Source organism: Haemorhous mexicanus, chromosome 6 (genome assembly GCF_027477595.1).
Source record: "Haemorhous mexicanus isolate bHaeMex1 chromosome 6, bHaeMex1.pri, whole genome shotgun sequence".
NCBI classification, from domain to species: Eukaryota; Metazoa; Chordata; class Aves; order Passeriformes; family Fringillidae; genus Haemorhous; species Haemorhous mexicanus.
The window spans coordinates 13981162-14001850 of NC_082346.1; the positions used below are offsets into that span (position 1 = coordinate 13981162).

At 43.6% G+C, this 20689-nt stretch overlaps 1 protein-coding gene across 7 annotated transcripts in view; it reads left to right on the top strand.

Moving 5' to 3' along the window:
- Window positions 1-20689, top strand: part of DENND2B (DENN domain containing 2B) — a 153329-nt gene that overhangs the window by 79665 nt on the left and 52975 nt on the right. For all 7 annotated transcript variants that reach the window (XM_059848887.1, XM_059848886.1, XM_059848891.1 and 4 more), the window contains 2 exons: window positions 12197-13411; window positions 17573-17709. In XM_059848887.1, the coding sequence (XP_059704870.1) occupies window positions 12197-13411; window positions 17573-17709 (1352 nt within the window). The remainder of the gene's footprint in view (window positions 1-12196; window positions 13412-17572; window positions 17710-20689) is intronic.

The window sequence follows — 20689 nt, forward strand, 5'->3', positions numbered from 1 at the left end:
GCTACTGCAGCCAAAGAGGAGAGGAGTGAGACTGTGTGAGAGGAGCAGCCCTGCATGCACCAAGGTCAGTGCAGAAGGAGGGGCAGTAGGTGCTCCAGGCACTGGAGCTGAGATACCCCTGCAGCCCATGGTGAGGCAGCTGTGCCCCCACAGCCCATGGAGGACCACGGGGATGCAGAGATCCACCTGCAGCCTGAGGAGGAGCCCATGCCAGAGCAGGTGGATGCCTGAAGGAGGCTGTGACCCTATGGGAAGCCTGTGCTGGAGCAGGCTCCTGGCAGGACCTGTGGACCCGTGGAAAGAGGAGCCCACTCTGGAGAAGGATTGCTGGCAGGACCTGTGATCTTGGGGTGGACCCACACTGGAACAGCCTCTTCCTGAAGGACTGCACCCTGTGGAAGGGACCCACCCGGAGCAGTTAATGAAGAGCTACAGCCATGGGAAGGACCCACCTTGGAGAATTTTCTGGAGAACTGTCTCCCGTGGGAGACACCACGTGCCGGAGCAAAGGAAGACTGTAACTGTCTCCCATGGGACAGACCCCGTGCCAGAGCAGGGGAGAAGGGTGACTGTCTCCAGTGGGAGCAACCCCATTCCAGAGCAGGGGAGAAATGTTCCTGTTTCCAGTGGGAGCAATCCTATGCTGGAGCAGGGGAAAAATGCTCCTGTCTGCATTGGGAGCAACCCTATTCTGGAGCAGGGGAGAAATGTTCCTGTTTCCAGTGGGAGCAATCCTATTCTGGAGCAAGGGAAAAATGTTCCTGTCGGCATTGGGAGTAACCCCATTCTGGAGCAAGGGAAAAATGTTCCTGTCTCCAGTGGGAGCAACCCTATTCTGGAGCAAGGGAAAAATGTTCCTGTCGGCATTGGGAGCAACCCTATTCTGGAGCAGGGAAAAAATGTGCCTGTCACCAGTGGGAGCAACATTACTCCAGAGCAGAGAAAAAATGCTCCTGTCTCCAGTGGGAGGGACGCCATTCTAGAACAAGGGAAGAGTGTAACTGTCTCCATTGGGAGTGATCCTATACTAGAGCAAGGGAAGCTTATAACTGTCTCCAGTGGGAGAGACCCCATTCCAGAGCAGGGGAAAGGTGTGAATGTCTCCAGTGGGAGCAACCCCAGTCTGGAGCAAGGGAAGAGTGCAGTAAGTTTCTCCAGTGAGGGTGATCTCATTGTGGAGCAGGGGAAAAGTGGGACTATCTCCAGTGGGAATGACCCCATCCCGGTGCAGGGGGAGAGTCTGAATGTCTCTAGTGGAAGAGACCCCATGCCGGAACAAGGGAAGAGTGTAATAACTGTCTCCAGTGTCTCCAGTGGGAGTGATCCTACTCCAGAGCAGGGGAAGAGTGTGACTGTCTCCACTGGGATCGACCCCATTCCAGAGCAAGCGGAGAGTGTAACATCTGTCTCCAGTGAGAGTGACCCCATTCCAGAGAAGAGGAAGAGTGTGAAGAGTCCTCTCCATGAGGAAGAAGGAGCAGCAGAAACGCCGTATGATGAGCCGACCACAGCCCCCGTTCCCCGTAGCTCTGAGCTGCTGCGGCAAAAGAGGTAGAGAAAATGGGGAGTAAAGTTGAGCTCAGGAAGAAAAGGGAGGGGTGGGGGAAAGGTGTTTTTAAGATCTGGGTACATTTCTCATGATGATACTCAGATTTGATTGATAATTAATTTTTTTCCCCACATCATGGTGTGATGGTAATTGGTAAGGAATATCTTCCTGTGCTTATCTCAACACATGAGCTTTTTATTATATTTTCTGTCCCCTATCCAGCTGAGGAGAGGGAGTGACAGAGCAGCTTTGGTGGGCACCTGGCATCCGGCCACATTTATGCACGTTGGCAAGTGTACCAAGGGTCATGTTTGTCATCATAGCTGGAATGTATTTTGTATTCCATAAGGTCAGAGTGACTGAAGAAAATTATGATAAGAGAGGCCAGGGGTATAAACTTTGAAATCTTTCCTCCTTCAGAGACAGGATGCAACCTCTGCAGATGAGACATGTTGTGTACTCAATTAATAGGTTTCCTTCTCTCTTTCTTGCTTTGGCACCTCCATGAGTCATCCTTTACTTATCAACTGCTCTCTTGTCTCCTGCTTCTCCAGATGCCAAAAAAAAAAAAAAAAAAAAATCCTGCATCTGATTTCTTTGTTTCAGTTGTTTATATACAAGAGAGATATTGTGTATGTGTGAGAGATATTACTACCGCTCCTGTCCAGAGTCTGTTATGAATGTTGGGATACTTCTTAGAAAACAAACAAAAAAAAGTGTAACTTTTGGTAGGAAAACTGTTTTCCCTATTCTCAAAGGTTGCAATTAATGTCAGTGTGTGTGTGAGTAACAGACAAGTTTTGAGGTGTAATTGTATAACTCAGTGACTGGAAAGTTCACAGAGGATGGTAATAGCAATTATTATGTTGGAAAAATAGTCAAAGTTTGAGACACAGAGATCTTGGTGATTTAAGCAAGTGGAAATCCACTCTTCTAAGGGACAAAAGAGAGAGGGCAAAACTTATAAAATGAAGTTAAAGACGAAGAACAAGGGCACATTTCTCAGCTGTGTCATTGTTTGTACAAATAATGTCCTTCAGGGAACAGATAAGTTTTCCTAGCGTGGAGTGTGCTGGTTTTATGCCAGTACTTCAGCTTTTTGCTTACAGAGGAAGGTTGCAGTAAGCTGAACTGAGCTGTTACAGTTGTCTTGCCAACAGGATGGCACCCAGCTGCTGGTCAGAGATGAGTCAGCCCCTCAGAGGCCTGAGCACACTTTGGGTAGAGTTTGAGATCAGGATTAGCTCTTCTTTTCCCCTGCCTCAGATGGTCCATATGACTTGTGACCTCCCTTCCCAGTGCATGAGCTCCAAGTGCACAGCAGTGAGACAGGCTGGGGCTGATAGGCTGTGTTTAGACAGGGTGATGTTGAGGTTGTTCTGCATTCACAGAGATAGTGCAGGAGATTCTATTCTGATGGTATTTTAAATTTTATTTGATTTTGTTTTGCTTTGCTTTTTATTTCCTCTGCAGTTCAGTAACTCCAGAAGCAACACAGATATTCTCAGATCTTTTCAATCCCTTTAGTATTATCCTGTGTGACATATTGTATTTTCTCCAGATATCTCAGGCCTCAGACTTGATGGACTGTGATACTGGTAGTTGAAATGATGACAGAAATTAAGAATCCTGTTTCATAGCAGACAGATGGACAATGGCTTTTGGTTTTATAATCTGCTCTTCTGGGATGCTTTCTCACTGTGTTAAATAATCTAATTTCCAAACCTGAACAAAAGAAACCTCTACAGAAAGATGTCACTGGACACTGGCAGCACATCGGGGATCACAGCTAAGCTGGTGGAACTGGAAGGAAAATGTGGATGCTGGTAGAAAAGGCAAATAAAATATTTTATATTTATTCTGAAACAAACTTTTCTGAGTAGATGAGATTAAGAAAGTTTGTAGAAGATGGGAGCTCTGAATTCCTTTTATTTTTCTGTCACTGTTGGATAGTTATACTTGAGTCTATTTGATGAGGTTTTGCATGACCTAGAAGCTGATTTATATGTGAAGTAGGGAAAGCAGATTTGTCTCTATTCTGGATTAGTGTGTAGCCAGGATTTAGGACTTTTTGACTTCCTGTTCAGATCTTTTCTCTGTGGATACAGAGTATTTCAGAAAAGTATAGAGTGACCTTGTGAGGATTTCTGACTTGTCAGGGCAGAAGAGGGATGAGCCTATTTCCCAAGAACTTTCCAAACCCAAATTTCAGATTTGGAGGTTGCCAAACCCAGAATGCCCTCAGATATCTTCAAAACTGAGAGTCACAATTCATGAAAATAATTTTTAATGCTTCCAAAATTGCATTTGTGTGAGCACAGAAAACTTGGAAAGCTTTGTCAGAATTAGTTCCACAGAGTTTGTTACTTTGATATTGCAGGACAGATGAACAAGGCTGTTGAAAAATCACCTGTACTTTGAAAAAGCAAAGTTTAGAGCCTCTATGTGTACTGGGATTTTTAATAGTCAGCATGTTCAGACATGCTGCAAAAGAACAAGTTTCAAGGAAAGGCAGTTCTTAAATAGACAAATGAAGGTTTGTGCTTTCTGCCTGGTTTAGGAAAATGCCATTACTTGCTGCATTGCCACTCCCTCTCCTGCAAAACTCCCAAGATCTTAAGATATCAGGTAAGACTAAAATATACAGAGCCAATTCCAGAACAATAACTACAGTGGAGCTGTAATAATGGAAACATCTATTGCATAAATTATTATTCAGAACATGTTATGGGAAAAGAGTAACTCATAGGGAGGCTTCCCTTTTTCAACTTTGAATCATGTGTTTTGAGGAGAAAGTGAGAGGTGGTCCTATGAAATCAGTGCAGTTTACTTTGGTGGAAAAGAGAGAATGGCTTCCTCTGATACTTCTGATCTTGCTTTTTGATTTTACCACAGTCAGCTTCTGATGCCTGTGATGGAAAGTACAGCCCAGTCTTGTTGGTATTCTTTGCCTTGGGTAGTTATTTGTGTCTGAACAGAGGAGGTGAAAAAGGCCTTGTAACAGAACAGAAGACAGCCATAAATCTGGAGCGGCAGGGAATCTAACCCTCTGAGTCTAGATAATTTCACAATTTCCTGTTATCTTCTTCCCACTCACTTGGCAAAGACACCTAGTGCATGCTGATTGATGGCATTTTATTTTACAGTCATTCCTCTTGGTCAGATTAGTCTTGCTGTCTTGGCTTTATGGATCCAGGCTAATTCAAGTATTTAGGATCTGACTCATCAACTTTGATTTCTTTGCCCTTGTTTTGTACAGTGGTAGAGCATAGCTGCCACTTCATGTAATTCACTTTGGCAGAATGACTCCTGCATTTCCCTGATGTAAATCAGATCTTTTTGCTTCGAGCCATAAGAGCACAGCTGAGCAGCAGTCAGCTGTGACTGAGTGTACTTCTCTTCAAGAACCAGCTGCAAAGGCCCAGAGCTCTGGGGTGGGGGGTGTTAAACACAGGAATTCACCACAGTACCCCTGCAAATCCACCCCACAATTGTTATCATTGACTCAGTACCTCTTGGGAGAACAGGCACTGGGGCTTTTAAAAACCACACACAGAGACTGATCTTTTTTTTGTCTGTTTCACAGTCCTATCATTCTGTAGTGAGTTCTGATATTGTTTCAGTTTTTATTTAAATGAAAGTATCAGAACTCCTTGGGGAAAAAATTCAGAAGTACAAACAGGAAAATAATTGGTGTTTCTATTTTTGTTCTATCTTTAAAGATTTAGTGATTTGTTGTCCACTTTGATTTTACTGCTCATTCTCTCCAAATGCTGTGACTTTTCCATCCCAGCACAAGTTCAGGAGAGTGAGCCTATTTCAAACAATGTTATAATGCAGACTCACTGCTCAGTTTAGAAAGCACAAGTTTTTGTCTTGTTTTTGTCACAATCCCAAAGTCAACAATAACAGGGGGATGCAGATTTTCAGGGATTTTTAGCCAGACTCCTGGTGAGAGCTCAAAGATTATAAAGGGTCTGGTGCCAAGAGGGTTTGTTCTGCTGCTCTGTACCTCACTTTCTTTTCCAAGAGAGAGGCAAGATGTGACAAGTTGCACCACTTGTTCCAGCACCAAGTTGAATCAGCACAAAAATCACCCCTTACTGGTGTGTGCCCAGCACTTGAGTGTGAAAAGTTCATCTCCTTTATTTGCCATAAACTCTTATTTAGATTTAAGATAATTAAATACAATCTGTAATTATCTACTTGAGTTAGGGAGAAAATGAAAACGCTGTGTGCTGTGGGAGTGCAGAATATATTATAATAGAGGGTTTACTGCCAAATAAGAGTGGATTTAAATTCAGTAGTGTAGGAGGTCCCTTTGGTCTTAATGTTCTCATAATCCCTAGCTACAAGAAGTAACAATAAACATAGATTTTAAAGTCCTTTTCTGCTCCTGGAACAATTAATACACTGAAAGACTCAATTTATATTTTTTGATTGAGTATACAAGGCAGCTGTCCAAGCCTAGATGATCATTGATATTTGAAAAGAAAAAGTCAGAACTCAAAGGATCATCAATACATGGGATCCTCGTGGGCCACCCTCAACTAAGCAGCAAAGCTTGGATTCTTAGACTTCAGATCACCTCTTCTGGTGATGGTTGTACATTTTACCCTCATGCCAACCCAGTTAGACCAGCCTGACTCCCTGAATTTGTCTCCTGCTTGCAGCAGTGCCTGGCTGAGTCTTTGCAGCAGTCACTGTCACTGCCTCTGCCTGGCTGTCCCCTCTGGTGAGGAAAGGAAATGGCACATTGTCACAAGGAGAGAATGGTGAATCCATGCTGTTCTGTGAAATGACTCCTTCTGTAACTCATCTCCAAGTGCAGCCCCACCAGTGACTGCTGCTGTTTGACAGCTAAAAGTGGACTTCTCACAGTCCTTTGGAGGAAAGCATAGAGGAAATTTATTAGTAATTCTTGTATAGAGAGAGAAAGAGTGAATTTCTGGAGAAGTGTCCTTCATCATTGCTTCTATCAAAGCCCTTGTGGTGTTTTGGTCTCCTTAAATTACTCTGCCTTTTTGTGCCTGAAGAGGCCTGGGGATTGCTGTACTGCAGTGGTGTGTTCAGTTTCTGTTTGTGCAAAAGTATTGATTTGTACTGGGAGCTTTCCCAAGAATGTCTGACAAAGGCAGAAGAGTTTATGTGCTCTGTTTGTTTGCTCTGTGATTTTCTGGCAGCACTGCCCTCGGTGGGGTGTGAAGCTGTACTGGTTTCAAGGAGCTGTGGTTACTGAACCTCTGCAAAGGGCTCGTTCTGTGCAGGTCACAAAAGGAAGGGGACATAAACACCATTTCTAATTTGAGCTTCTGTTGTTCTCTATGTGTTTTCTCTCCTCTGCCTGCTTTGTCAAATCAAGTGGAAGTCTGATATAAATGAATATCATAGTGAGCCATTTAATCTGTTTTCAGCAGCAGCACACCAAGATGTGCATGATATAGTGAATGGTTCCAACTAGCAGGTGAGAAGGGTGTGCTTCCCTCTCGCTTTGCCTGGCTCTGGGAAGGATGGATTCCAGGATCTTCACTCAGAGTGGCTGGCAGATGGTAGCTGAATATTCCTTAGCATTCTCTCTTAAAAAAATATTTCCAGAGAATTTCAAAGTTACATCCTCATTTACCTATCAGGGCAGCTTTAATGTATGTATTAAACATGAGTTTTGCTGCCCTTGCAAAGAGAAATTTCTGTTGCTTTTGTTGCAGATCTCCTTAAATATTGGCTAGAGCAACAAGAAGTCTCTAGTGCTGGCCAAATCTACTCATTCCCAAAGTCACAATCCTATAGCTGATTCTGATGATACTGCTACCCTCAAACAGGTTAGGTTGTCCTGATGAAATGGCATAATGCCCTGAGAAGAACCAGGAAGGAGAAAAAAAAACCCTAAATAAAATATTTAGAAAGCAATATTTTTTTTTAACAAAAGTGGGAAAAAAGTCCTGAGGAGTAAAGCCAGTGCTGGGATTCTTTGCACCCAACATCAGTGTCACTGGGAAATGATGGGACCTCATCAACAGGAGCCTGGAAAACCCAGGGCCTCTTTGTCATCATGTTCCTTGTTCTTCTTTCAGTAAATGGGCTCCCATGCATGAGCATGTTGGAGTGGGAAATTCCCTGGATCAGAGAGCCAAAATCTCTCCTACTATTCTGTATGTGTCAGTTCAAGAAAAGCAGATGGGATTTACAAAACTGAAAAAATGCTGAGTGGCTTCTTCCAGCTTGCCTTTCCTCAGGACAGGATGATCTGTGGGGTCACTCCTGACACTTGAGGAAAGCTAAAACAGTGCTGCAGAAGTCTGAGCTGCTTAGCTCAGAGGTCAGAACAGGGCAGTGAGAGTTGGGAGTCCTGTAACTCTTTCAAGGCAAGTCACTTAAGCACCCTCCAGTCACTGTTAAAGCCTGAAATGCAACCCAAGATTTTTCTTAGTGTATATCAAGTGTATATGTTGGACAAAGTGTATACTGGATCTTGGATGCAAATGCCTCAATAAATGCACATTCTGATTATCCACCCATACTCTGATTCCCAAGCCACAAACCCCTCCAGAGCCAACCTTCTGGCTGCCTCCTGTTGTTAAAAGTTACTCATGAAGTTGTGGGAATTTTCTGCACCCATTGCTTCTCTTTCCTGGAGTTGATGTTTGGCACTGGAAGCAGGAAGGAGCTGTGCTTCTGCTCAACTGGATCAAAAGACCAAGCCCTCTAGTTTTAAATACTAATTTTGTATTGCTCACTTTCAGAGTGGTTTCCAGGAATTTTTCCTCTTCTATAAACAGACAAATGTTAGCACCACATTTTGCAGGAAGAAGATTGATGTCTTGTCCAAAATTGAAGACTTTTTTGACTTTTGGGTCAGACAGAGGGTGAGAACTCAGGCACTTTTGGCAACAAGAATGAGCCCTTTTCCATCCCCATAGATTTTTTCAGTACAAGTTAGCCTTGCTAAAAGGTAGGAGCTCAGTTTTTTCATCTTTTGCCTTGTGATGAGTAGGTTGCAAATTACCTTAAAGGAAGTGTGTCTGTTCTCTTGGTGCAGCTGAGATGCAGCTCCACTGTTATCCACATGTGGTCACTGGACCTGGTGAAAGGAGATGCCTTTACCAGAGACAACAATAGAATATATGAATATTTGAGAGCAGCCCTCAAGAATTACAGTTTTTGTAGATTACAAGTTTTTTCTACACTTGGGTGAGAAAAAGAGAAACTGAAGAGGAGAGACTGAATCAGAGTGTGAAGATCAGTTGTATCTACAGTTCAGTATTCCTACAGAGCAAGACTGATATTATCAGTTTCCTCTTACTGTGGGTAACTGCTGATTTCTCAAGGAACAAATCACAACAGCAAAGCTGAGCGTGGTCTAGAGAGCTGGAAAGCACCTCTTGGATTCTGTCTGCTCTCCCTGGTGAGCAGCAATGAGTCCCAGCAGAAAGGTGCTTCCAGGATCTGTCACCTGTTTAGAGGACATTGTGGGCTGCTTGGCAGCCTTTGAGACTGCAATGCACACCTGACTTGCCAGGGGTTTGGGCACTGCACACCTAGGGCTGTGTGTTGGAAGAATGCCCTTAGGGAATCAGAGCAACTTATAATGGTGTCTTTTGTGAAATGCTGATATCCTCAAAGACATAATCCTTGACCAGAATGAAGGTCTTGGTCAAGGGAACTTGTTAAGAAAGCTAAACTTGATTCCATCATCTCTATTTATAGATGATATTTGGGAAGTTTATGCAATGATATGCATTGTACAGTGCTGCATCATATCATTCTGTGTGTCGAAAATTTCAATTAAAAGCACTTTGCTTTACAATCTTTTTGTGGAAGGTTGCAAGTTTCCCAATTATTCATCTTTGTCTAGTAATACTGATTTTAAAGTCTGTGGAGCTACTGTGCCTTCAAGAGAACATTCTTCTAGTAGAAGTAAGTTTCTTGGGGAAGAACCATTTTATTATCTACTGATCAGCTTTTGGACTTGTTTTTCTCCTTCATTCTGTTACTTACCAGCATCCTTTAGAGAATGCATGGTGAAACCTTTGGGACAAAGCTCTGTTCCTCTTTGTTGTTGAACAAGTCCTACAGATTCTCTTTGAATTACTCAAATTTAGAGTGTATACAGTGTAAAACCAGAATCTATTTCTTAACTGATGTAACCCAAGTCTTTGAGGGCAAACTCCTGCAGAAGGCCCGGCGCTCTGCAGCCCCAGTCTAGCACAGTGGAAGTGATTGGGAATTTTGTAACTGGATTTGGGGGTTTCAAGATGAAGCCTTAATTGCAGTTACCTTACTGGGAAGTTACCTTACTGGGAACCTGGGGCTTAAAAGAATGCTCATACCTCTCAAGAAGAAATGTTTTGCAACTTCTTCAGGTTATGCAAACCATAATTTCCCCCTTTTCCTCTTTCCCTGATGACTCACCAAACCTTTTCCTGACAGTGGAAAGAGCTGAAAAGATATTTCTTAGACTGTAAGGAGAGGAAGGACTATGCCTATGGTATTTTCAGTGCAGTGTGTCAAAGGCAGAGAGAGGTGCCTGATATCTGATTGTCAGCGCGTTCTTCACCTCTGCTGTCCAATTTTACTGACCCTGTCATTTTATATTTTATTCTTGCTATTGCCAGTACAGATTCAGAGTCTAATAGGCAAGTTGTAACACGCTAAACCATTCCACAGGGCTTCTTCTGTCCCTTTCCTGTAGCTGAATCCTGACAGTGGATTTAGCCAACATGCAGCTTCTGAGGCTGTAGTCTTTTGACATAAAATACTGGAAAATACATTCCACTGGGTAATGCCTGTTTCCTTGAGAAAAATGTCAGTGCAGCTCTGGGATGGGTCTGCACGGCATGAAAGAATTAGGAGAACATGATCTCAAATCTAAGTTAAGGCAGTGTTACGAATAATATGAAAATTGGGCTTTGTGGTAGCAACCTGAAGAAACTGAGATGAGACAAGCTGAAATAATGAAGGATCAGGGTGCCCCACTAAGCCTGAGGAGGCTGATTTAGCCTTCATCTTCAGGCACTATAAGGGTATGTTGGCCAAGGTAATTCCAGGTAATCCACTACAAACTGAGCAGCAACAGCCAGCCAAAACCACTCATCATCTCTCACCTGCTTTTGATCTTCTCAGATCTCTTAAGACACCTGTCTGCAGCTGTATAGAATGGCAGGAAATTCAACTTCTAGCATGCAAAGAGCGTATTCTGGCTTGCATCCTTTCTTGTCCTGCTTTAGGCAGTTGTTGTAGGACTGTTTGCCATCATCTTTGACATGAGATCTCTTCTCCTACAGGCATATTTATCTTTCAAAACAGTAAAGAAATAAAAGTCACCAAGCAGTGACTATTCTGTGACAAATAGACTTGCTTGCTCTCAGGCCTCTGAAAAAAAGAGATCAGTTTCCTTTTGTGATAATTTGATTATTGTATTTTTCTGTCTTTTTTCTTTCTATATTTTTGAGCTTTGATTGTGAAGTAGTTGCTGTAGGAAACGGGGATGAAATCTGATAATCTGTTTTGGGGCTGCATTTGAAGGAAAAGAAAATATTTCCTGTGTCAAAGTAAATTTTTCAGAAATCACCCCAGTGCTCTGGATTTTTTGGATTAATGCACAGAAATTGGCACTTCTGCTGTAGGTATTGGCTGGCTGTTGGGAAGAAAACAATATAGCAGCAGAGATCTTCTGAATCTCTTCTTCCTTTGCTATAGTGCAGACATTTGCTCCCCTGATTTCTTTTGGGCAAGCAATTCTTTCATTTGGATCTTGCCTGAGTACAGGACAGTTGATAAAAAACAGCTTGTTTTCCACAGTCTTCACACAGCATAAACTTAATAGCAGATGCAAGGCATTACTTATGGGTCTTTCCTCTTTTTCCTGTGCTGTCTGAAACAGAAAGGAGTTAACATTCCAGGGGCTGTGATTACTTCTCCTATGATTTGTATGTATGGATTTTGGCAGGGTGGCAAACCCCCTTTTTTGATACAGTTTTGGTCTAATTTCCTTACTGCTGGCTCATCCTTGATGAGCCAAATGATTAATGTGTTATTTAATTTCCTTGTGTCTTTTTGTTCTTAAAAGTCCTTGCAACAGTGTACAAAACCCCAGTAACAATAGCTGATTTTGCAAACCATGGCTAAAATTTGTTCCAAGGGTTTTTTCCAGGGTAACACTGAGATCTTTCTATGTAGTTTATATTCTTCAACACGTAGAGTGAGCAGATTAATGTGTTTTCTCAGTGTGTAATATTCTTTTGATAAGAAATTACTTCTGTTTGATAAGGGGAATTTAATCTGTTGGCCACAGCACCAGATCAAAGACAAACCAGGTCTACTCATCTGCAGGTGGTAGATGTTTTCAAGGCAGAGGTTTGCTATGAGAATCTCAGCTGGCTTTGAGTTCAGGCAACTTGGAAAAGCTGGGGGTCAATCAGAGGTGGGAAAACTTGTTTCGGATGTGCCAAGTGTCCTGCTCATGGCCCATCACTGACTCCAGTTAAAGGCTGCCTCCTCCCACCCCTGACTCTGTGGCGGAATGGTCACTGATGTCTCAATGATGCTTTGAGGGGGTCTTGAAGTGTGGAGACCTGCAGCCAGAAGAAAGTTGGCAAATAACTCCAGTTTCCCCAAGGCCTTGATTTTTTCATTTCTTTCTGCTTCCAGGTGCCAGTCAGCCACTCCGCCGCCCCTGCTGTCCCCTCAAAGGAGCCCTGCCTACCCCCTCAGTGACAGTGAGGACTCCTCCCGCTCTACTGGGCTCTCCAGAGTCTCCAGCTCCAGGCTGTGCCTCAAGGACTGGAACAGCCGCACGTCTACGCTGCGCAGCACCTCCACGAGCCCGTCGGACACCGACTCGCCGAGCCGCCCCCTCAAAGCCATCAGCGTGGGTGCTCTGGATAAAAGGCTGTCCGTGTTCAAGGCCGACCAAAAGGAGAGTCCCAATGAAGGTCAAGATGGGGAGGCAGTAGGGAGCCATCCGCTCACCCGGAGCACTCTGTCCTTGGGCACTGCCACCAAGTTGAGGACCCTCTCCAGCAGCAGGGTGAGCGTCCGCTCGCAGACGCTGGACATCAGGCAGAAGATCACAGAATGGGAGTGCCGTCGGGAGCTGTCCCCCAGGGCCAGCGTGTGTATGGACAAGAGGGATGCTGGGGAGAGGTCGGGCAGTGAGAGCTGCCCCAGCGTGCTGACCTCTCCCTGCAGCGACAAGACATTTGATTTCAAAGGGTTCAGAAGAATGAGCCGAACATTTTCCGAGTGCTCTTACCCGGAAACAGAGGAGGAGGAACTGCTGGACAGGGATTCCTGCCATCGGTTTGACAAGAGACCGGGCAGGAGCGAACCTCCTTCTGCCACTTTCCTTAAGAGCCATGTGAGGAAAGAGTCCTCTGCTGTGCTCAACAGAATCCAGAAGATCGAGCAGGCACTGAAGGAGCAGTCGGGCAGAGGCCTCCCCCAGTTACCGAGTAGCTGCTACAGCGTTGACAAAGGGAGGAAAAAGTCTGGGACTCTGCCTGCTGTGGAGGGACTGAGCGAAAGCCCGAGCGATAGCAAAGGCGGGGGTGTTATTTTGGGGAGTGAACCAGAAACCCCTCCCGAGGCTGAGAAAAGCAGTAAAACAAAACAGGGCCTTACTGCGAACTCAGCGGGCCCCAAAGCGCTCCTGGAAAGCGCGCCCAACAGCGCCGTGAATCCCGTCCCCAAGCCCAAACGCACCTTTGAGTACGAGGCAGACAAGTCCCACAAGAGCAAACCAAGCAATGGCCTACCTCCATCTCCCACGCCTGCTGCTCCTCCTCCCCTCCCGTCCACGCCCGCGCCCCCCGTGACCAGAAGGCAGAAGAAGGAGTCGCGCTTTCACCGAAAGTCCCAGAACAGGTAAAAGCCAAGGAAATGTATTTGCAGAGAATGCCTTGATGAAGGCAGGAATGATGCACCTCATTCCATGTTCTCAGAAGGTTAATTTATTATTTTATAATGCTATATTATGTTAAAGAATACTATACTAACTAAAGAATACAGAAAGGATACTTACTGAATGCTAAAAAGATAATAATGACAACTCATGACTCTTTCCAGTCTCGACACAGCTTGGCCCTGGTTGGCCAGTGAGTCAGAACAACTCACACCAGAATCCAATGAAACAATCACCTTTGGGTAAACAATCTCCAAACACATTCCACATGACCAAAACACAGGAGAAGCAAATGAGAAAAGAATTTTCTTTCTTCTCTGAGGCTTCTCAGCTTCCCAGGAGAAAAATCCTGGGCAAGGGGGTTTTTTTCAGAGAATGTGAATGCCACAGAAATGTGCTCGGTTCTCCAAATGGATAAATAAGTGGGCTATATTTTTGCAGTAGCAATATTCTAAATTCTCCCTCTAATGTAGTGCTTTTGATGAAAGAAAATCTAGGAATTGCATGCAAGACAAGTGTTTTTTTTCTGCTGGTCTGCCCTGATGGAATGCACTGGTACAACATCTTTGAATGCCTTGAGTTTTGGAGTTGTAAAATCTGCATCCCTCAATCCCCCAAAAAGTTCTAAGTTACGTGTGCTAAAGGTCATCTAATTAATTCTGGCACAAATGCCTTATTTGTGATTTTTTAATGAACCATAATTTCATTATTGTCTGGTATGGGACCATAGCTGCTCCCTCATAGCCTTTTCTTCCTGTAAAATGTCCCTGCTGAGGTTTTCTACTTCCAAAGTTCATTAGGATAGTAGTTGTGTCAGTGTTATGCAATGTAGGTGATTTTATTTAATTGAGTCCTTAGGAATATTGTCCTAAATCATTATCAACAACTGTCGAGGATTAATGCTGAGAGAACTGTTTGTCACAGAAAGTCCTCTATGTCTTCCTGAGTTAATGATGGGGAGAGTGTATGGCTACATTTCCCCAGCAATTTGTGGAGCATGGCTTGTTTTAATCACGTCATTCCTCTTGAGTTTTAGACATGGTAAAACTCATTCTGCTCATTGCTTGGAAAATTGTAGGCACAGTTGTTGCTGAGCATTCAAATTGCAGCATTTTTAATGAATTCACCTGCTTGTGCTTGTGCATGATCCACACCCTCCCTTGATATTTAGTAATGAGATTTGTAAGGAACTGCTAAGCAGCATCTCAGATGCACAACACCCCTTCAGATTCTGCTGCTTGAGGATGGCTCAATTATTACAAGTTTTTTAGCACAAGAGAAGAAGAGCCTTCAGCTTCTGTCCTTTTCTCAAAGGAGACACCTGCTTCTGAAACATCAAACAGCTCTGCTGAGGCAGGTTGTTTCCACATCACCACCCCCCCCACCTTTCTGGAAGGAAGTCAAGCTCTGATCAGCAGTGCTTATCTTTTAGTCCTGGCAATAATCTCAGAGGAAGTAAATCTAGTTTTTAAGGAAAACTTGTGAAGTAAAGCTGCCCTCAGTTTCTTCAGCACAGCATTTGCAATGGGCAGAAGACAAACAGGAATTTTTAAATGATCTGGTGTAAATTATAACCTTTATCATCAGAAAATGGGCAAGTCATCTAAGAACCACAGTATATTATCCCAGTGAGTTTTTGAGATGAAGTTTTGAAGCTCATTTCCAGAAGAGGTATAATTCTGCTTGCACCTCCTTTTCTACAGATTCAGTCTCCTGTCATAGCAGAATTAGACAACAGCACAGTTCAGCCAAGGAGCTTCAGGCCTGGGTTAGGGCTAGGGGAAACAAGCCTTCTAAAAACATTATTTATCAATTTAAGTTATAGAATATTAATTGTAGGATTAACAGGGTTGTCATGTGTATCTGATAATTCTTGCAAATCGGTTTGACATTTTACTGGGTAGGTATCCATTCATTTGTAACAGCTTTACCTGCTGTACTTTAATGATTTCTCTGGACACATCTTGTTAATCATGATCTAAAAAAGTTCAAATCAACCTCCCAAAAAATCTCAGGTTTGCTGGCTGACTTCAACGCTGAGTGGAAATCCTTTATAAAAATTTCACTTTTATTGCCTTTGCTACTGTTCTTCCTTCAGTTACAGAAAGGATTTACAAGATTTACAAAGCACTAAAGACCATAGAAGTCATTTAAGAAAGACAGTATTTAGTTATTAGTAATTACTGAAATCTCAGTACCTAAGCTGTTCTCATTTTGAGAACAGACATAACTCATTTTGCCTGCAGCTTGTAGCTGTGTGTTTCAGACTGAACATACACATGGTTTGCACTTCCTGCAATGCCCTGAGAATGGACTGAGGGTATTTATTTCCTAATACTTGGGTTGAAAGCACTGCTTTTATTTTTGGTGGCTAATTCAACACTGTAGTAACAGGGAGGAAGTCTCTCATGTTTGCCTGCTAGCAGAAAGCCAGGCTGGATCTGGAGAACCTGGTGCCAAGAGCAGCTTTAACATTTCAGAGTGGTGTGAGCTGGGTGTTCTCCCACAGCTGGAAATCCTCTGGCACACACACAGTGCAGCAGAGCAGTGCCACAGGATAGACTTGGGACACATGGACCACAGCTGAGTGCTGGTCCACAAAGCCATTCCTGTCATCCTACACAGTGTCACCACATCATAGTGATGCCTTGAAATCTACAGGAGCTGGGTATTTAACTACTTTAGAAAGTCTCATTTCACACAGCTGTGCCTTCAGTGTGCCAGCATCCTTTGTACTGTGAGTAGCTGTGGAGGAGCAGGTGTTTGGATCTGACTTGCACAGATTGTTTCTGCCACAATCCTGATGTGAGTAACTTGGATCTGGATATTCTGAAGATTAGGGAAAGAAAAGAGAGGAGGCTCTTAAACCTGATCCAGCTGTAAGCCTGCTCCAGCAGACAAACAGGAAATGCTCTTCTCAAATGCAGTGTTCTGTGCCACAGCCACTGTGTTACCTGTAGAGATGCTCGAGCCAATTCACAGGCCAGTGTGTCTCATGAGGCTCTGTCACTGCCACATGGACATGCTGTAACATATGCTGCACTCCATCTGGGAAGAAGAAAAACCAGGGGGGTTGATGGCAGGATGATTTATTGTTAATCTAGGTTGGGGCTCAGTGAGTGGAGTCTGGGCACCAGCACACTCCACACAAGCCTTGCAGCACTGTGGGATTATTTATGCTCTGACCTGAGCCTGTTTTTCTCACTGCTCCATCCTCAGCAGTAAATCAATCCCGTGAATGCCAGCCCCTGTGCTGCTGCCACTGCAAATCATGGGCCTCCCACCCTGAGCATAGTTACTGCCCCAGAGAACAAGGGCTGGGTGAGCTGGAGAGTGGGAAGGCCTTGGGAGAAAAGCTCAAGAACTCTCTAGAACTGCTCAGCAGCACTGGGGCAGGTGTGGGTGGGAGGTGGTGAATCACCCTGGGTGGGAGACAAATTGTGTGGCTTCATCTGACCCAGCTGGTCCTCACCTTCCTGCCAGAAAGGCCAAACCTTCAGCCCCTCAGCCCAAGCTTCTCATGCACCCCAGAGAGCACCAATTTCCTCAGGGCTTTCTCCTTTGCTGCCATGCTTGGCATGGGGTGTGCAAAGGCTGTGGGTGACTGGCACGTGGGTCTCCCTTTGGCATTTGTGCTCTGAGCACTGCACAGGAACATATCCAAAGGTTCGAGACATGTGGGTGGTGTCAGAATAAGGGCTACATCTCCCAGAGCAACCAGTGCAGGAATGCTTTTCAGAGACTGTCTTTCTTTAGGGACAGAAGGCCACGTGTTTCTGGGGCCTCTGGAAAGAGCAAAGTGATTTCTAATCTGAGGACTGTGTTGCTAACTTATTCTGTAAACTTGGAAAAATAGAATGTGTTTTCTTGGTATTTTCTTCCTGTCTGCATAATGGGGATAACAAAACTTCCAACTTCATTAAATTGTCATAGATGGCTCTATTAGAGACTGCTGTGAGCACAAGACTTAGTCTCTGCTAAAAGCTAGCCCTTAAAGCATGATGTAAGATTTTTTTTTAAAGTTATGGTTCATTTTATTTGTAGATCTTAACATGCAAATAATCATCTAAATGTTTGAATAAATTTGCATTCTTGTTACTAATTATTATTGTTTTAAACTTTAGAAAATCCTTTGAGTTTGAGGATGCCTCAAGCCTGCACTCCCTGTACCCTCCCTCCCCGACTGAAAATGGAACCGAGAGCCAGCACAAATTTGGATCCAAGAGCACTTTAGAAGAAAATGCCTATGAAGACATTGTAGGTAAGAAGCTGCTGCAGGACATGGGCTCACAGCAGGATGCTGAGTGGCTGTGGGCAGGCCACAGTATTGCTGAACACATGCCCTGTGCAGGAACGTTCAGTGCTGTCAGTAGGGAGAGATGAAATGGAGGCTAAATGGGTTTGATCCCTCAGTGCAAATGGAGCTCTCGGGCTGCATGCAGGAAGTCTTGATTCTTTCAGACTTCACTGGGTAGTATTGGAAACAGACTCTTTGGTCAGCTTTTTGCCAATGCTTTTCAAGAACCAAATCGTTCTTTTTATTGAGGCCTTGGCTTGAAGCCTTGAGTGGTGTAAAAATGTAAAGAACAGGACTCGAGACAGTGTTTACAGAACTATCCAATAGCAAGATTAACCTCAGAGGCCTTGTGTGGTCAGCTGAGCTTTTCAGGACTCCGGTGTGTTCTGCCCCAAAGCAGTTGTTTGTAGCACAATTCCTGGTCTCCTCCAAGTCCCAGTTCCTGGTTAAAGAGGAATTAATTTCCTTTAGCTACACACCATCGGGAATGCACAACAAAAAACACTGTTTTCATTAAACTTCATAAGAAAAACATGTTTCTTTTGGTCTTAGAAGGAAATGTATGGCCTATGCATACATTCTTTTAACATCTAAAAAAAGTTGTTATAATTACCGAAAATTGGGCAGCCCTTCAGAGCACAGATTTTCCACACAAGTGATGAATATCTGCATTGTTTTTAACTCTTTCCGTGTTAGATTATTACAACAGATACAAAGGGGACTTCATTTTACTTTGGACAATGAATCTTTACATAATGAAAGCTGGAGGGCTCCCAAGACAGTCTGGGACCCTAGAGCACACATCCTCTGAAGAGACACAAGCTGGGCCTATTTAGTCTGGTAAAAAGGCACTCTAATAGTGCTTGCAAATGTTTGAGAGGCAAACAAAGCCAATAGAACAAAACTATTCTTGGTCCTATCAGTTGGTATAGCAAAGAACAGTGGCCACAAATTGGAGCCTGGGACTCTTTGTCAGGCCCAAATTCTGTCTCTGACCTGTCCACCTCAGTGAAAACAGGAATTTACTCTTTCCATTTACTTCCTCTATGCCATTAAAAACAATGCTTTCAGAACTGAAGCTTCCAACTCCTGTTCAGTGTCTGCTAGTTAAAATGAAAACTTGTAGATATTGAAAAATCTTTTTCTGTGTAGATCATCCTTACAAGATCATCATCCCTTTCTATGACAGACCACCATGCTATTCACACTTGAAAATGTATTGTGTGTTAGTTACAGTGCTCATCTTTGCTCAGGATTTGTCAATGTGGCACCAGATTTTAGGTGGTAATGATTCTTTTCCTTGTCTGGTTTGTTAAATATCAAAATAAAATGTGCAGGACTGGTATGAAGCTTTCTTTAGACGAGAAGAATTCTTGGGTTCAGTAAAATGAAATCAAAATGGGCTTTTCCAACTCATGGGTACTATAAACCAGGTCCTTCAAGACTATAATTTGGGCATTTTGGCAGGGCAGTGGGAAGAGAATGCAAAATTTCAGATCTGTGGACAAACACAGAACTTCATTGTTTTGTACTGCTTTTTAACAACCTCTTTCCAAGCACTTCATTCAATACAGCAGTGAGGGGGGAATACCAAATCAGTGTACTTCTTATAAACTGTCAGGCATGATTAAAGACAAGCCAAAGTGGTTTGATCTCCAGCTTTAAAGAAACGATCGTAGCTTTGTGTATCACATCTGCATAATTTATACCAGTGGTGCTAGACCCCAGTCTCCAAGTAGCACTTCTGTGCTCATGCAAACCAGGTGTCTGCAAGAGTGAGTTTATTTTACAGATCTACATCTGCTCCAAAGCTATAAAGGGCTCTGTCACTGTGCTTTGAGCTTTCTTTGCAAACAGTTCCCCTAGAGGTGCTGGTGGGTCTTTTTTTTCCTATACCTTATTGAATCTCCTTGCCTCCCTAAAACTTGTAGGCAGTTAAACATTGTTGCTGTAGTAATAACCTTAATTAAGTGTGTCATGTCCCCCCCATCCCTTAGAATTAACATTTGTAATGTAAGGAAGTGTTAAAATACAAGAAAAGAAAGCTGTGAATCTTGAGCAATGCTCTAAGCAGTCTAGTGTGAGATAGATAAAAAATTTGGGTTGGAAGGGACTGTGGAGTCAGCTGGTTCAGTCTCTGCTCAAAGCAGGGTTAATTTCAACTTGAGATGAGGTTGCTTAGGGCTTCATTTGGTTGAGTTTTCTAAATACCATGGGAGGATGGCTTCACTGCCTCCCTGAGCAGCCTCCTCCACTGCTTAGCCTCCACTGTGAAGAATGCTTTCTTGATGGCACAGTGAACAAATTTCTCTTTCCATCCAGTGTGAATTCTCCTTGTTGCTATTTGTGACTGTTGTCCTTCATCCTTTCACCTCCAGGAAGTGCCTGGTGCTGCCTTTTCCTATTGCCTTTCTGGGCAGTGGCAGGCAGCAGCTGGGTTATCCCCCAGCCTTTCCCAGCTTCTAGGCATGCAAGTGCTAGGTCTGGAGTCATTGTTTTTTTGTTTTTGTTTTTTTTTTCTTGAGTCACACCCCACATGGCCTCTTCTTGTGGGGCATATGCACACTAAAGCTTTGTCTTCCTCCTGGTGCCTTTGCAGTGCTTCTTCTTTAATAAGCAGGGCAGCAAGGAACGGCTGTGTGTAGTTTATCTTGTTTTGAGAGCTCACTTTAAAAAAAATAGTAAGTTTTAGATATATTGAAATTGAAAAGGATTGTGCTCTGAAAGCCAGTGGCATAATGAACCAGACACTTGTTCAATTTTGTAATATTTCTGTAGACTTTAATAGATGAAATACCTGCATGGTAAGTTCAGGATGGGTTTTGGATTGGAACAGAATGATCCATTCTGCATCAATCAAGCAGCCATTGTATAAAGGGGTCCACATTCCTATTATAAATCAGAGCTGTACTCCATGTGCAAGGAACCATGTGGACTTCATTCA